The following is an 18,596-nucleotide window of genomic DNA, read 5'->3' as shown; positions in this document are numbered from 1 at the left end:
TCTTCTTCTTCCTCCTCCTCTTCTTCTCCATCTCTTCTCCTCCTCCTCCTCCTCTTCCCCTCTTCCTTCCCTTCTTCCTCTCTACTTCCTCTTATTCTTCTCCTCTTCCTCCTCCTCTTCCTCCCCTTCTTCTTCATCTTTTCCCTCCTCTTCTTCTTCCTCCTCTGCTCCTTCCTCCCCTTCTTCCTCCTTTTCCTCCCCTTCTTCTTCCTCTCTACTTCCTCCTCTTCTTCCTCCTCCTTCTTCTCCTCTTCCTCCTCCTCTGCCTTTTCCATTCTTCCTCCTCTTCAATGCCCAAATGTGCTGTTTGGAATGGGGGAGGCAGGTTGGCCAGAAAGGGAAGTCCATTTCTGCCATCTGTCTAGGAACAATGTCAAAATGTCCTCCATTTTGATCATGCCTAAGAAACATGCATTTATATTAACACTTTTAAAAAAGCACCATTTTTGCATGTCCTCCATTTTTACAAAATATGTCCTACATTTGAAAATTTTGTCCTACTTTTGTCCTACATTTGTCCCAGTTTCGAGGTCCAGAATTATGGCAACCCTATATTTAATAAATAAAGAAATATGTCAATTGAAAGTGCTGATGCCTGAAACTTTATACTGGGGGAGGGGTAAGTTACATAGCAACTGAAGTAAAACAACTTTTTGGTTTATTTAATTATCTGTTTTTAAAGTCAAGGACACAAATTACTGGAGCAGTCAGGGGAACCTGGAGAATGCAATTTTTCTGTAAGAAGTAAATGGATGCTTGAGCACTGGACTTGACCTACTCACAGTAGACATGGAGGTAGGGAAATGTTAAATACTATTACTGATATTACACTGAAGAAGTAACAGCCGCCGATCTCATTTAAAGAATCAAAAGTCCAAAACACACTGCAGAAATAATCCAGTTTGTAACCACTTTAACTCCCCTGGCTCAATGCCAGGGAGTTCTGGGAGCTGTAGTTTTGTGAGACACTGAGCCTTCTCTGTCAGAGAGCTCTGATGCCAAAATAAACTACAAAAGGCCCTGACGGCAATCTGCAGCAGGGCCGGGCTAGGGCCGGATCCTAGGCCTCAGCGGGCCGCATGCGGCCTGCGGGCCATACGTTGCCGACCCCTGAACTACACACTATTCCCTCATTAGGAATTACTGTAAGGATCTATGGACCTATACAGTCTGCCCTCAATTTTTGTGTGGGTTAGGCACATGACCCTCACGAAAGTGCAAAACCTGTGAATATCTCTAGATGCCCTTACTCCCTCAACATGCCTGTTACAGACTACAATTCCCAGCTGCTGCTACAAAAATCACCTTCAGGATCATTATCCTTCTCAAGGTGAAGGAAGAGTGTGCCTTTTTAAAATTTTGATCTTAAATGTTTTGAGTATTTTAAGCTTTTTGTCAAGGCCTTTGGCTTGCACAATAAACATCTTAATGATGATCATGAGAAGGAAGAGAAGGACAGCATTACTGAAGGAGATTTTTATGGCAGCTGTGTAAGGGTTAGCTTGGCGGCAGCAGCAACTTACCTTCCTCCTACTCCTTTCCAACTCCTTTCCTGCCATTACCCCCAACTCATTACTACTTATGCCTCACTCCAAGGCTGCCTTGTCCAGGTCTCCATCATCTCTGCTGGTCTCCAAGCCTTCCTCCCTCCACCTCAGATAACAACACTGAAGGAGATGACAGAGAGGCAGGTGCTGCAAAAATGTCTTTCAGTATCATTGTCCTAGAAGGTAGAAGGGAGGAGACTTGGAGCGAGGTGGAGGTATCATGGGGCCAAGACGGCCAAGGGAGTAATGGACCAAGACTGCTGAATGGAAAGGAGATTGATATGAGGAGCAGATACAAACTCATGAACAATAAAATCTGCGAAGGTTAAATTCACAAAAGCTGAGGGCTAACTGTAGTTCTTCTGGCATGAGTTCTAGGTCCCTTTCTGAAACTACAACACACAGACACACACCCTGTTGTACATATTTTTAAAAGGCATTTTTTAAAAAATCACCCAAAATTAAGAAGACTTTCTTTCTTACCAGCTGAATCTTCCCACAGTCGTTCAATACAGACTATATGAGGTTGTAAATTGGCTTCTGCGGGTTCAACATAAACGTAATCTCCAACATGATACATGCTGTTCTTAAAGCTGCAGTCTTGACTATATGTCCTGTGTAAACTAGATAGCCCTGATCCAACAGAAGTATCTTCACTCTTTTCAGCTTCTTATTCAATGCAAGAGAAAAAAAACAAAAGATAGAGTTTACATTCAATTTAAAGATACAAGCCTCCATGGTATGTACAACCATGCACACAAAGGGCCTATTTTGCATATTTCCTCTTGGGGCTTTACTGACACCAGCCATATCAAGCAACATGCCTATGCCCATGTAATGAGAGCAAAAGGCCTGGTCTTACTATGTCAGGGAGGAAGGTGTTTTAACTGATTGTAGGTAGAATGCACTCCTAGGAAGAGAGGAGAGCACAGCATAAAGAAAACATTTTGGAACTGTCACTGCATCTATATAGCAAGGGACCTGCAGTGATTAAGCTACCTGTGTCACTAGTAAAATCACTATAGGCACACTGTACGTGTGGCATGACAAAAGCAAGACAAAAAGATACTCCCTTTGAGATCCACTTTGTCTCCATCTTTTTGCTTTGATAAGTCAATTTAAATTTTATTTCTGGGACTTTAAGAATCTCCCAGTACCCACATGACCAGAAGGAGGAGGGGCTTGCCTGCATAAATACCCTTCCATACCATCTGCACTGAAGACAACAACAACACTGGCGTATCCAGGACCAGCCACATAACACCTGTGCTTAAAGATCTCCACTGGCTGCCCATTCGCTTCCGAGCTCAATATAAGGCGTTGGTTATTACCTATAAAGCCCTAAATGGCTTGGATCCAGGATTCCTAAAGGACCGCCTCTCCCCGTACAATCCGCCTCGCACCCTCAGAACATCTGGGCAGCAACTAGTGCCTGGGGCTAGGCTAGCTTCCACTTCTAGAAGGGCCTTTACCACAGCTGCCCCAGCCCTTTGGAATACGCTGCCCACAGAGCTCCGCTCATCCACCACCCTGGCCCAATTTAGGAAGGATCTTAAAACCTTCCTATTTAAGCAGGCATTCCCCGACTAAATATCCTGTGGGCCTCCCTCCTCTTCCGTGGCCATGAGGATGGGCTATCGGGGCCTTTGCTATTGTTTTTAGATTGTATATTATTGATGTTGTATGTTTTTAACCTGTATTTGTTTGCACTTGTTGCATTATTGTACGCCGCCCTGATCTTTTTGGAAGGGCGGGATATAAATAAATTTTATTATTATTATTATTATTATTATTATTATTATTAACATCTTGACAAAATGAAGGCCTAAGACTAACATCAACAAAAAAAATCCTCCTGTATTATTTGTAACAACTTGGCCTGATGAAGAAGCCAGTGGCGCTTTGGAATCTTGCGACATGTATGTAGTCCATTTGTTTGTAGATTTTGTATGTTACTGTACATCAGAAGACACACACAAAAGTCAAAAGGACACTGATAAACTAGAAAACTGGGATGAAATTAATAAAATGAAATTCAAAAGAAAAATACAAACATTCTACATTTAGGCCACAAAAGTAAAATAGGATGAGAGATGCTTGTATCAGCAATACTACATGCAAAAAGGACCTTAGGGTTATTGCTGATCATAAGTTAAACATGAGCTAGAAGTGTGATGCTGCAGCAAACAAGACAAATGTTATCTTAGCCTGCATTAATAGCAGCATACTTTCCAAGTCAAGGGAAATAATAATCCCCCCCTATATTCTGTGCTGGCCAGGCCTCATCTGGAGTACTGTTCAATTCTGGGTGCCTCATTTTAAGGAGCATATAGACAAGTTGGAGCAAGTTCAGAGAAAAGCAATGGGGATGGTAAGAGCTATGGAGAACAGAATATATGAGGAGAGGTTGAAGGAGCTGGTCATATATTTTCACCTTGGCGAAGAGAAGACTGAGGGTTGACATGATTGTACGCTTTACATATTTCAAGGGCTGCCACAAAGATTTACGGCAAACCTATGCATTATTTTTATGTGCCTTCCAACCATTTCCGACTTATACTGAGTCAAAGGTAGTTTCAGAATGTATGATTTATTTTTATTCAAGAGTGAGAATTTAATTTTCATGCTCTCTTCACCTCCAAGCACAAAACCATAAGCAAGACATGAAAAAGGAGACGGCGACAGTGGGATCAACTCCCATATAGTTGTACAGGTGATAAACAGGTCTCAATTTAAACTGATGTTTTTACGTATGTGTGTTAGAGGATGGGCCAACATGCAAATCCACTACATCTGAAGTGTTCCTTGGTCTCTCAGATTCATGTCCAGTACTCGATCACCAGGGTTGTTAGTATTTCCTCCTCATGAACAGTGATATCATTGTATATTTAATCACCAGAACCAATCTCATGAGCAGTACAAACTACCAGGCAAAATACATCTTATGAAGCAATAACCTGCTAATTTTGTTCCCATGCCTGTCTGAGGCTCATTTATCTTCTGCCCCCTCTCCTTTATCTTCTCTGCATATACAATCATTCATATATTTACCTCAGTATGAAAACCTACTTGGAAAACCCAAGTCTGAACTTTAAGTCTGGAGTGTTTGTCTTAATGGCATCTAAATAAGAAATGCAGAGAAACTATGTAGAAGTAATCAACAACTAAATAATGTTAGTATGGTGCCCATTTCAAGTTTGTCAAAATTAGTTTGCAGAAGCAGATTTATCAATGCCACCCTTTGAGAAAGGAAGCTAGCAACAGCTGAGGATTGTCTTAATTCAGGACCTGCTTAAAAAATACAAATGTGTGTTACTACACTGTACTATGCTGTATCTCTTGTGGGAAGCTGGTACAGAAAGATTGATCAGACAGTTTTGCTTGCAGTACTATTTGTCTTTTGGTATATTGTTTCTTGTTATACATTTCAAACTGTTTTCTTTGAATTCTTGTCTACAGTCAGAGACTGTGAAGGCAAACAAGAAGCCTAAGGGAGAACTATGGTCTTTAAAAACAAAACAAACAAAAATGCTGGGTCCCAAAACTGTACAAATCACCTGCTCACTCTCACAGTCTCCAGGCCCATAAGTTAATACTGATTATACAGTACTGGATATAAGTCTAGCTATCTCCTACTCTGAATGAACACACAATAGAAGATAGTCACAATATATAGCTATGTTTAGTAAATACAATTACCTCTCTTCTCTTCTTCTCTTTTGAGCTTGTCTTCCTCCATTTCCTTTGGGAGTTTTTCCTTTTTCTCTTTTTCAACATCATTATGGAGATGTTTGGTAGTATAGCTGAGAGCTGGTGATAATAGAATTTCACCATTCTTGCAAAGTTCATCACGAATTTTAATAAAGAATTGTTGAAGTTCTACTGCATCCTCATAAATCTCTGAATCAGTCCTTTAAGGGAAAGAACAGCTGTATAAAATGACAATGTACACAAGGTAACAGTTGTCTGAGTACCATGAAATATCTGAAATGTTATTATTTGTAACTGATTTCCCCCCATGATGTCAATACAGGTCTCATGGGAAACTGTGGTATAACAACCCAACATAGAAATGCTGAACCAGGCATGTGAGAAGGAGAGAAAGGGAGCTGCAAGGAGGAAGCATGTGAGCATAATGCTTAATTTTGGGCTGATTACCAGCCCAGGATCATAACTTAGTTAAACCAAAATGTCAATATGTTATGTCAAAACCTGCTGTTCGATGTAATGCAGTGGAATGTCAGTGTTTACATTTCTTTAAAATTAATTTTTAGAAGATAAGATTTTAACTGAATGAAATATGTTTACATACTGAAAAAATTGATGAAGGTGTCTTTTTCAGATTATTGAAGGGATGGCATAATTTATTACAGCCTTTGTTATTTTTCACCCCAAAGATAACAAAAGATACAGTTCACTGCCAAACAGCATCATTGACAGATCAGTTCTCCATCCAGTTTGGGAATATGAAATATGCTCTAAAATACTAACAGTTGAAACTTCTTCTTTAAAACAAAACAAAACAAAGTTTAATGGACATTATGGAAATCACACTTGGAACAATTGCTAAGGAAAGTAAAAGAAGAAAGTGCAAAGGCAGGCCTACTGCTAAACATAAAGAAAACAAAAATATTGACCACAGAAGATTTACATAAATTCAACCTAGATAATGAAGAAATTTTATTTAAAGATTTTCCCATATCTTGGATGAAACACTAATCAGAACAGAGAATGCAGAAATAAGAAGAAGACTAGGAATGAGAAGGGCAGCTATTAAGGAACTCAACAAGATCGTAAAGTGTAAAGGTATACAACTGACTACTAAAGTCAGAATCATCCAAGCCATCTCACATCTACAGATGCAAAATCTGCAAAGTGAAGAAAGTGGACAAAAAGAAGATCAATTCATTTGAGATGTGGTGCTGGAGAAGTGTGCTGAGGATATAATGGACGACCAAAACAATAAACAAATGGGTCCTAGAACAAATCAAGCCTCAACTCTCCCTGGAAAAACCAAGATGATGAAACTAAGGCTGTTTTAAATTGGCCATATCATGAGAAGGCACAACTAAAAGAGACAATAATGCTGGAAAAGATAGAAAGCAGTAAAAAGAGAAGAAGACCACATGCCAAATGGCTAGAGGTCACAGGCCTAAACCTGCAGGACCTGAGCAGAGGTAGAGAATAGGGGGTCTTGGAAATGTCTCACTACAAGGTCGTCATGAGTCAAGGACGACTCGAAAGCAGTTAACAACAATAGTGGATGAAAACATTTGATTATTTCACAACCACATGTGAAGACAAATGCTTTTGAGTTTTCTCCCTTTTGTGGGAAAAAGGAGTATTTCTGCAGTGTTTTCCCTTTTTGGGATATTCACATATCCCAAATACTTTTGGAAATTATTCTGCAAAGAAATACACTTTTTTGTTTTAAATTGTAGGGTTTTATGCAAAAAAATACAACATTATTTGTATATGGATCTATGCACAAACATACATTTTTTTAAAAACCCACACTTCCCACTCAAGAAATGTGTATTTCTGGGTAGAATAATTTCATGAAATACTTAGGAATGTACAAACCCCAGGAGAAAAAATGTGCAAATTTATTGTTATTCTTCCTGACCAGGTTTCTGAAATTTCAGGAAGCCAATATTGCAATAGGAAATGGAATACAGTCGTTGTTAACATTTTTCCATCCATAATGAAGGTAAGTAATGAACAACTAGAACCAAATATATACCTCTTCAAGTGCCTATATAGTCGCCCCTCCACAGTCGCAGAGTTAACATTCGCGTTTTTGATTATTTGCTAACATTAAGCCCGCTGGCACGCACTCCTCCTCCTCCTCCTCCTCAGACTTTTTTCCATCGGGGAAAAAAGCCCAGTAGGGAGGGAGCAACCAGGACGCATGCTTCTGCCTCTTCCCCCCTTCCCTCCCGTCTCTTTAACTGGCTTCCTGAAGCCAGCTGAAGGCACAGGGAGGGCAGGGAAAGAGCAGAGCAGGCGTATACCTGTTCCTTTTCCCACTTGTCCCCTGCCTTTAAGTAGCTCTCTTTAATTTTAACGGGTGGGGGAAGAGCCAGGTGAGCTCCCTCTGGCCCCTCTCATGCCTTGGCCAGCTGTCCCAGGCATCAGAGGGGAGATGGAAGGGGCTCACCTTATTTGCGGTTTTTCCACATTCATAGGGGTCTTGTTCCCCTCACCCCCGCGAATATGGAGGGAGGGAGACTGTATTTCGTACTGCTAAGAGGAAAGCTAATGAATTTCACTCCGACACAAGAAGGAAGCAGATCTTTAAAGTTTTTTATGAATCAGGTACTGGAGTTCCCATCACAGGTAGGAAATCATTTCCTTTTTATATGAAAGCAGCTGACCTTTTTCCCCCCAGTCTCCACTGCAGCAAGATACAGTATCAGAGTGAAGCTTCACAAAGAGGAGCATAAAGGTAGAGACTAATTAAAATTTTACTTACCGGTTCATCCTTCTTGCCCGCTCTAATACTTCATACATGTGCTCTTGAAATAAGTCCAATCTCCTGTAACGGTTATTTTCAACATTTTTTCGTATGATATCAAAAGTCAGAGATGGTTTGTTTGGGAAGTTGGGATCTACACCAGGTATTTCAGCTAATGAGTCACTATAGCACCTGCCCTCATCATCTTGATGACTCATGACAGAAACAAAAAGATTATGTATAAGTTCCTGGATCAGCAGGGTTACATTTGGGACATGAGAGTCTTCATCTCCTTCTATGTCTCTTCTTGTTTCAAGCAAAACTTTATGGAGCACCAGTGCATCTTTGTAAATCAAGGATTCTGGTTCATTATAAGTGCAGGCATTATTGAACATCATAACAAAATCTTCCACCATGGCATCAATGTCCTGGTATTTATTGGCCATCATGTGACTTCTGATCTTTTCCATATCAACTGGTCTTTTAATGGTCAGGTAGTAATCAGGAAGCTCTGACCGAGATGGAAGCCGTAGGAAAATAGCACTCAGTCGTCTTCCTCGCTTATCTGTGTAGTTCTTCACTGCTTCATATACCTCATTAAGTTTCTGTTGCATTGGAGTCATGTATTTTGATTTTTTAGGTGAGACACCAGTTTTCCGACCTAGACAAAAAAAAGAAAAGAAAAGAAAGAAAGCTATATACAGAAAGCAAGTATCATTATTTGTGTGTCAGTTATTCAAGTGATGTCCTGAAAATGTGATGAGAAAGATGTACAATTTGGAATTAGTTTCACATTGCCAATTTTTCTCATTATATTTGTGCATGCTCCATATTAAGTCAATATTTTGACACCATTTTTTGCTTGAGGGTCAAAAAGTACTTTACATCTATTAGTCTCAATTTCATTCGAGAAAATGAGGCCTGGGTGAGGTGGGGAGAATGCAGTTAAATTACAAAAGCCAAATACATTCTCAACCCTTCCTGATGTTCTCTTAACCTAAAAGCATTTCCAAAAGGTCTATCTAGCACACACTTGTTTAATACTTGTAACCTGTTCATATCTGAATATCTAGTTCCTGTTATGAAAGATTTATTTTACCATTTGTCACAAATGCTGGGACACACTTCTTTGTTCAGGATGTTCAGTTAATTAAATATTATTACCAAACAACTACTATTTTAATAAAATCCTGTTTGTCTTGCAGATTTCAGTAAAGCACTGAAAACAAATAAAACTGACTACCAGTGATTCACAAGCATTTTACTCTTGTGATGCCCTTTACAGCTACATAATAATAATAATAATAATAATAATAAATAAAAGCTTTATTTATATACCACCCTTCGAAACATCAGGGCGGTGAACAACAATAAATATAACAATACAATACAGCGTAATAAAAACAATACAATTAGAACAATAAAAACACTTATACCAGATCACCAACTGCTAACAGGGGGGGGGGGAGGGCATTCAGGGAGAAAAATCAGGGGTAGGCTTGCTCGAAAAAGAACGTTTTCAACCCCTTCTTAAATTGGGCCAGGGAGGTTGCTGAGCGGAGCTCAATGGGCAGCGAGTTCCAGAGGGTGAGAAGACCACACACATCCTCAACGTAATATAGGGTGTGGGTTAGGTTGGAGATGGTGGTGTAGGACAGTGGTGGGCCCAGACATGTGATCTGCTCCAGCAATTTGCAGTAAGTGATTCATTTGCAAAGTTTGAGAAGCAGATGAGGAAGAGGAGGATGAGAGATGAGGACCTCCAAGTCTCACATAACCCTTCAGAAACTTTTCTGCCCAACCCTTGGATCTTACCCCACAGTTTAAGAACCACTGGACTACCACATATAAACATTTTTTAAAATTTCAAAGAAGCATTTATCAGGCAGAGAACTTCTCAAGAAAGCCTTACTTAATTTCAGTTTAGGGGAAGCAACCTCTTCATCTTCATGTGGAGGTCCCAGCTCTTTCCTCTTCTCTTTAAGAATCTTCTCCAAGATATGAGCATCATTGTATACCTATTCATCGCCAAAATATTTTTTAAAACAACAACTTTACTTTTATTCTAAGATTAGGGGAAAAAATTATTTAACCTTAAGTAATCTTCCAAATCAAATTCTGAGTTTACATATTTGCAACAATAGCAAGGAAAGTTTCATTCCTATACAAGAAATTATCCCTCTGTACAAGGGACTCTGTTAGTACACTTAGACTTCTGAGCATGTAATCTGTGGACCAGATTTATGAATCCAAAAATAAATCTTTACATTAGGTTGAAGCTACTTGCAGCCTCCTAGTTCCATCTATCTTTCCATCTTTTAAATGGGCAAAATTCATTTGCTTTTCCCTCCCCTAGTGGATGGAAAGACATCACCATGTAATAATCAAAAGAACTACAAGCAAGGTAAGAAGTGAACATTTCTGGTATGTTTAATTATGAAGGGCCTCCTCTTAAGTGAGGTTAAGAATCTAGCAGTATGAACCACTGCAAGCATAAACTATCCAAACAGTAAATACAAAAACAGTGTTTAAAAAACAACACCAAAGCATAAAAATCACCAAAAACAACATAGTAAAGTTAATAAAAGAGATCCATCAACAAAAAACCAATAATACATCATAAATAATAAACAATAGAACCATAAAACTAGAATGGATCAAGCCGTCATTCCCGATCAAGAAAGCTAATTCTATTCTTGCTAGCAGCTAAACCAAATAGCAAATAGCATAAAATATCATGTTATTAGCCTTTGCTACAGTGCACCCGCGTTATACGCAGGCATGCTTTACGCAGACTTGAGCGTATGTTCAATGAATGGGGTGTGCGCCCATGGCGTCCCGCACCGCTGCGCACGAGCCCCATTCAAATGAATGGGGCCTGAGCATAGGAGGAATTCGCCTTACGCGGGGGGTCTGAAACCGATTCCCCACGTAAGGCAAGGGCCCACTGTATTTTATTTTCACAGCATCATCTGCTCTGCATCCCAGAGAAACTACCCTATATACTCAACTATAAGTAGACCTCATATGTAAGCCGAGGGCACGTTTTGGGGCCAAAATTATGGATTTTGATATAACCCATGGATAAATCGAGAGTAAATCTAGAGGCATGTAACAAGGGATCTAAAGGATAAAGGAAAGGAAAACAGTGCCAAAGAACTCACAAAATTCCAGCAAGCATAACTATTTCTGCTCACCCTAAAAGCTGGATACATGAGAGAGCTGAAGGTAAGTCAGTGGTTCCAAAAGAGATTATATTCTTTCTTTTCACCTCAGGATAGTTCCTTTTTAATAAGAGTTATACAGTAATTGCAATAACCCATGGATAAGTCGACTTAGGGGTTTTGGGTCAATGTTTTGACTAAAATTTCTAGACTTATACATGAGTATATACAGTATCCAGAAAAATGTGCATGACATATAATTTGGAAATTGCTAATCTGTAGTTTACAAATTATGTACAGTTACCTATCTGGATTTGTCCCTCTGCCACCAAAAGTCAGTGTAAGAACTTTTTGAAAACAGATTGCCCCATTGAGTCTTAAATGCCACTATGAACTTCTATTCTTTGGCATGTAGATACACATACACAGTAAAAGGCAAGTATGTAGAAGAAATACAAGTAACTATAAAGAAACTGCAAACCCCACTTTCAGGGGGAAATAGCATGATTCTTTTAATGAAATGCTACCCAGAGAAAAGTGACGGCTATATAAATCCAGCCCATCACTCCTACAGATGTACCTGTGAGCCTTCTTCATTATAATGCCTTGCATTCCGAAACATTAACCTCATATCTTCTATCATAGCTTCCTCTCCAGAGTATTTGTCGCTGCGGATATTATGCTCTATTATTTTTAAATCCATTGGCTCCAAGATGATTTTGTAATAATCTGGATAATCTTTTTTGGAAGGTTTCACCATAAATAGCTCACAGAGTCTTCGGTTAGTTCCGGGTTCTCGTGCCTCAAGAACAACATTGTATAAAATTTTCATTCGCTGTTTTTTAAAATTCTTTTTGCTGTCAGATTGGAAGAGAGAAAATGACTACTTCAACTTGGATATATGCATCTAAAACAGCATTTTACTCTATGTTTAACATCACTGACAATGTCTTGTTGTTATGCAAATAAAAGTATACTGGATATAACCATCTGTAGGGTATCTCATACTCTTAACATAAATTACCACCATAATCCCTGCAGCATCCCTGTATAGAATATTATCCCTTGCATTCTGGAGTGCTGTGGCTATTGCCAGTGGGCTGTGATACAATGGCTTCTCAAAGAGTAATTACTGATTTCATGGCTATTCAAGCCACTGGCAGCTGAGCACTAAGAGCTATAGAAGGCAAACCATGCTAGGATGCCAGCCTAATCAGATTTCAAACTATAAGCGGAACCTGATTGCAAGGGCAGGGAGAAAGGATGATCAAGTGAAAAAATATGAAAGGGCACACATGGCAAACAGAAATCAGGAAAAGGTTTTTAAAAAGCCCACTGAACTCAATTTTTCTTACAAAGCTGCATGCATAACTTCAGAACAAATCTGGTGAATAAACTCAACATTGCCTACCTTCAAAATATATATAAAGAATACCCTTAATTAACGGTGTACCAGAGAACTCAAATATAATGGGCCCTTGGTATCTGCTGGAGATTGGTTCCAAGACCCCCCCCCCCCCCCAGATACCAAAATCCATGGATGCTCAAGTCTCATTATGTAGAGTGGCACAGTAAAATGGCATACATTATATAAAATAGCAAAATCAAGGTTTGCTTTTGGGAATATATATATATATATATATATATGAGAGAATATTTTCAAGCCATGGATAGTAGAATCTGTAGATAAAGAATCTGTAGATACAGAGAGCCCACTGTAATACAGACTCAAAGGATATTAAGGGGTTAAAGCAACAAAATTAAGGTGTCTACACTGCCAAAAGCACCCAAGTAGATAGAGAATCTACACAAAAGAGCCTCAACTTTTATGATTAAACATAAAAACAACTTTATGCAAAAAAGAAAGAAACAAAAGAAAAAGAAAACACAAACCACTGTGCTATAATCCTGAGTTTCCATTCCTTTCCTCTATCCTTGCTCTCACTATCTTCTGCCTGCTTCACCTGACAGTGCTGCTGAAGAGGTGGTGTCATTTCTTCACCCAGCACAAAGACCAAAAGTCAGAAGAATAGTTTTGGTATTTTCACATAACCATCAAAAGCAAGTATTATTTAATAATAAATGTTAAATCTATCTACCACATGAATGTAATGAAAGATACAAAATCCCTGACAAATATCTTAAAACCCTGGTGTGGGTGTAGATAAATAATCAAGAATCAGTGTGGTGTAGTGGTTTGGGTGTTGGACTATGACTATGACTCTGGAGACCAGTGTTCACTTCCCAGCTCAGCCATGTAACCCACTGGGTTGCCTCTTTGTCTCAGGGGAAGGTAATGACAAACCTCCTGTGAACAAATATGGTCAAGTAAACTCCATGATAGGTTTGCCTTAGGGTCACCATAAGATGGACATGACTTGACGGAACACAACAACAACAAAAACAACAAAATAAATGATCACCAAAGACTATAAACCCCTTTCAACATTTCTAAAAAGTAGATTTTTAATACAGGAATTTTTCAAACCTGAGTTTGTTCAAATATATAAATAAGAATAAACACTTATGTCCTGAAATTTTCATAATTTTAAAGGAAAGTACAATCTTTTACATTTTAAAAAAATACTGTATATCAAAAAGGCTTAACTTTAAAAAAGCAAGCATATCTGGGAAACTGAGGCTTGCTTCTGGATTTTGTAGGTTTTTCCCCCAACTATATGTAACAGCATTGTCTCAGTAAAAATAAGGAACTACAGATTAAAAATAAATAGGATGTCTAGTACTACATTTGAAAGTTCACAGCATGTGGACCAGAGTATTAATATTTCTGCCAACAATAGATTTGCATACTAATCAATAATCTTGTCAGTAATGCCACAACTGACATCTAATTCAGAATCACTAAAATTCAGATTGAATTATTACTTATCAGCAGCCGCAAATTAGAAAATAGCAATATGCAAGAGCATACCTTTTTCTTTTTGAACTTCCAGCATCAGATGTAGCAGAAGAGATCATACTGTCTCCGTCCTCAATTTCATCTCTTCTAGCTAGCTCCTTTTTCTTTGCCTGAAACAGAAAAGAATCCCTGGAGTCAGATTCAGTCTGCTGAATGTCTCCAGAATGCATGAATATTGAACAGCTGCATAGATCAGGTTCACTTTGAAAGGTACACATGCAGCAATAGTATACATCTTGTATCAAGGTTAAGCTATAAATGAAACTTCTTCAGCTATTCAAGTTAATGTATAAAAAGGGAAAATAAATATTGGACACGAAACACCTAAATACATCCAAATAAGTTTGTTTTAAGATAGCAAATTGATCTGAGAGCCTGCATCTGAGTCCCCACTGGAAAATGTCTTACAAGATTCCAGTTACTAACATATTAGTTGTAATTCATTCGCAAATCTACAGAGTCTCTCATACAATTTCCTTTTCAGAAGCCTGGTTTCAGATAGAAAACATAGAAAACAAACATAATTTAGCAACTAGTTTCATTCTTCATCCAGAATATTAATTTTTGGATGTCTACCATGCCATTATCCAAGGACCCCCTGTTTGGAAAGCATCAGGGACACTGTTCAGAATGGAAACACAGCACGTGCATTTACTGAGAATTAATATCACAAGCCACTGTGCCAATGCAGATAGAAATGCACCAAACACTAGCTCGTACAAAAACAAACAGCTAGAGACACAGCTAGAGAGTGTGAAATTTTACCTGCATAACCTGCTGCATTTTCAATACTCTCTTATAAATGGCTGAATGTGGAACATTATAACGTTTCGCATTTTCAAACATCAAATTTAAATCACATTCCAAATGGTCAAGCGTTTCATATTCATTATTCTTTAATTTTGTTCTGTAAAAGAGACAATCATATTTCATTACTGTAGTAATAAGAGGTACTTTTTTGTAAACCAAAATGTTTTACTTTAAAGCACTGAACCTCCTTTCCTCCCTTTAAAGTACTGACCCTCCCAGAAGAAGATTACCTGCCCCTCTTCCCCAATTAGGAGTTTGTAAAAGAAGGGCACACAGTGGATATATGAATCCTTCCTATGATTTGGATTATCTTCCAATCACAATATAGATCTTTCAGATCTCAACTGGCAGAGCTGAAATATATTTTAGAATTAAAGGACTTAACAAAGAGGTCAGTTTAAATTCTTAAATAGATACCACTGTTTCATGTTCTTATTGTGGTTTTAATGCTATTGTAATTTTTAACTTTGTGATTTTAACCTTGTTGTGATCCCGCTTCGATCCATGGAAAGAGGCGGGAAGATAGAAATAAAAATTATTATTATTATTATTATTATTATTATTATTATTATGTGAAAATAATTGTCAGATCTTACTGTTAACAGACTGAAAAAGCAAACATTTATTATTTTGGAAGTGCTGTAGTTATCAAATGTTTGGAATTTCACTGGCTGATGATCACATGAATGAAGCTTAAAATGAAAGAGCATGTAAAGAAAAAAGAATTATCTGTCTAGCCTTAATTGGATCAGTTAAAGTGTCGGTGGATAAAGTGCAACCTGGGGGCTCCAAGGAGACCTCACTTTTGTAGCTCTCCTTTTTTTATTGTTTATTTAATGATTTTCCTTGGCTTTTCAACACAATACAACAACACCTTCCCATACCCCCAAATGCCTTCCTTTGGGACGGTATTGTATCCCAATTAATGCCTGGAAGTGTTTTGGCCAGGATATAGTACTAATAGAAGATATAGTCCTAACACATGCACTTGGGGGGGGGGGGGTTGCAGCTGCAGGGGGGTTGGAAGGAATTGGCCCCCAGTCTCTCACACAATTGTTCAATTAGTGTTCTTATGATATTATGGTGATATTCCAATAATATCGTAACATGTTACAGGAATCATAACTCAGTTTTAAAAACCAGGAATCTAAAATTTATCCCTAACAGAATAAAAACACACATCTTCAGAAAAATTGACTTGCAGTAAGACAGGTTATTCTTGAAACCGTTCACAATCTGAGAGAATGTTAAAGCTATTTTACCTTATTTGCTGTAATGAAATAGGCAGCTTAATTTGCTGATAATAATCAGGATATTTCTTCTTTGAGGGCAAATGGAAAAAAGGTTCCGATATAAGTTGGCCCTGGTTGTTTCGGCAGTTCCTAACTGTGTCATAAAGCTGATAGAGAGGATTGGAAGTATCCATAAAGGAAGTAATGCTCTCAGCTTCAGACTCTCCTTCTTCATAGCGGGCAGCAGCTAGAAATAAGGAAACAACAATTTTACAATGTCAGCATCATTTTCTGTTTTAAATAGTAAAAGTGAAAACATTTGCCTGGTTTTTGCACAAATGATATTTTCAGTAAAAGGTGCCCAAATATGAAAAATCCTTTAAAAAAATGAACAAATACACTCATCTCTCCATATTTGCGGCTTAGATATCTGCAGATTTGATTATTCACAGATTTGATTAATATGTTCTCTCTAGGAATATCTAGATCCTCCAGTGAAACTCTATGGTCAACTTTAACTAAAAGTTGCGCTGAAAGTCCTAGAGATTCCTAGAGAGAACACTCCACTAGGCATTTGTAGCTCCTCTAGCGCAGTTCTATGGTCAATGTCTCAGATGTTGACCATAGAGTTGCACTTGAGGACCTAGAGATTCCTAGAGAGGTGTCCTCTCAGGTAAAAACATGTTTTTGTTATGTGCATTTTTTCCATATTCAGGGGGGGTCTTGTGCCCCTAACCCTAGCGGGTACAAGTGTACTCTTGTAATCTTGCTCAACGGAGAGAGAAGTGGGAATTAGTAATTCTTGCACACGAGGATAAAACTGTTGTTGTTGCTGCTGCTGCTGCTGCTGCTATTATTATTATTATTATTATTATTATTATTATTATTAATGTCTTACTTGCCTCTCCCCATGGAGAGGCAGAGAACAACAACAATTAACGGGCAAACAACATCAATTAAAAAGACTTAAGTGTAGCTTTACTTCTCTGCAGGGGTGGTCAAAGCTGAAGCATGTGGCTCTCTGAAATCCTGCAGAAGAACCAGTGTGACCACAGCAGTTGGCTACCCCGAGGTAAAGGCAATATTATGAACAATCTAATAACTAGTTACTTTTGTGCTATCTTCCATGATCTTAAATTAACTAATTTGACATATCCATGACCTTCTGTTCTCAACCTCACTGTAAGATCTTGTAAATTCAGACCCGTGACCTCCCTGATTGAGTCTAGCCATCTAGTGTGCAGTCTTCCTCTCTTTCTACTTCCCTCTACCTTTCCCAGCATCATTGTCCTTTCTAATTACGTAGTCATATCTTCTCATGATGTGGCCAAAGTACAACAGCCCCAATTTAGTCACTTTGATTTCCAAGTAGATTTCAAGCTTCATTTGTTCTAGGATCCAATTGTTTGTATTTATGGTTGCCCATGGTATCCTTAGCACTCTCCTCTAGCACCACACCTCAAATTAGTTAATTTTCTTCCCATCTGCTTTCATCACTGTTCTCACATCCATATATGGTAATGAGAAATATGATTGCTTGGAGAATTCTGACTTTAGTTTTTTGTGGGGTTTTCGGGCTACGTGGCCATGTTCTAAAACAGTTTCTTCCTGACGTTTCACCAGCATCTGCGGCTGGCATCTTCAGAGAATGTTTGCCTGGAAAAAGTGGGTATATATACTGTGCGAGCCTGGGAATGCAGGAGTGATTTGCATGTGTATTGTTCTGTGCTGATGGGAGGCCTCAGGCTGGGAAGCTAATGTAAAAAGAGGATTAGTGTTTACTAATTGGTGACCATTATCTGCTGGGAAAGCCCCTGACTCTGAGTGGTTTCCCATTTGCATTCGCTGAGTCCTCGTGCCCAAAAAACCAACAAAAAACTATGAATGCCGGCCATGAAAGCCTTCGCCTTCAAATTCTGACTTTAGTGTTCAGCTGTATATCTTTAAACTTTAGGATTTTATCAAGTTCTTTCACTGCTGTCCTTCCCATTCCCAATCTTCTGATTTCTTCACTGCAATCTCTGTTCTGATCTATGTTTGATTCAAAGTACGGGAAATCTTTAGCTACTTCAAGTTCCATATTATCTAGGTTGAATTTATGTAAATCCTCCTTTTCTTTATGTTCAACAGTAGGCCTGCCTTTGCACTTTCTTCTTTGACTTTCTTTAGTAATTGTTTCAAGTCTCTGATGATTTCTGGTGGTAGTATGGTGTCATCTCCACATCTTAAATTGTTGATGTTCCTTCTTCCTATCATCACTCCTCCTTCTACTGATTATAAGCCTGCTCTGTGTATGATATTTTCAACATACCAGTTGAACAGATAGGATGATAAAATGCAGCTCTGCCTGACCCTCTTGCTGTTTGGGAACCATCCTGTTGCTCTATAGTTTGTTCTTACAGTAGCTTCTTGTCCTAAACACATCATCAGGTCTATCAAATGGAGTGGCATTCTCATTTCTTAGAG

At 38.6% G+C, this 18,596-nt stretch overlaps 1 protein-coding gene across 7 annotated transcripts in view; it reads right to left on the bottom strand.

Moving 5' to 3' along the window:
• PBRM1 (polybromo 1) overlaps positions 1-18,596 on the bottom strand; it is an 85,445-nt gene that overhangs the window by 43,717 nt on the left and 23,132 nt on the right. For 6 of the 7 annotated variants that reach the window (XM_042453568.1, XM_042453574.1, XM_042453573.1 and 3 more), the window contains 8 exons: positions 16,161-16,377; positions 14,854-14,995; positions 14,101-14,198; positions 11,749-12,025; positions 9,917-10,022; positions 8,023-8,665; positions 5,247-5,458; positions 2,031-2,216 (listed from right to left, as the gene is read on the bottom strand). In XM_042453568.1, coding sequence (XP_042309502.1) covers positions 2,031-2,216; positions 5,247-5,458; positions 8,023-8,665; positions 9,917-10,022; positions 11,749-12,025; positions 14,101-14,198; positions 14,854-14,995; positions 16,161-16,377 — 1,881 coding nt within the window. The remainder of the gene's footprint in view (positions 1-2,030; positions 2,217-5,246; positions 5,459-8,022; positions 8,666-9,916; positions 10,023-11,748; positions 12,026-14,100; positions 14,199-14,853; positions 14,996-16,160; positions 16,378-18,596) is intronic. The other variant, XM_042453570.1, reaches the window with a different exon arrangement.

This window comes from Sceloporus undulatus, chromosome 2, assembly GCF_019175285.1.
Source record: "Sceloporus undulatus isolate JIND9_A2432 ecotype Alabama chromosome 2, SceUnd_v1.1, whole genome shotgun sequence".
Taxonomy (NCBI): Eukaryota; Metazoa; Chordata; class Lepidosauria; order Squamata; family Phrynosomatidae; genus Sceloporus; species Sceloporus undulatus.
Note: the sequence above shows the minus strand (reverse complement) of the source record. Positions and strands in the feature narration are given on the sequence as shown.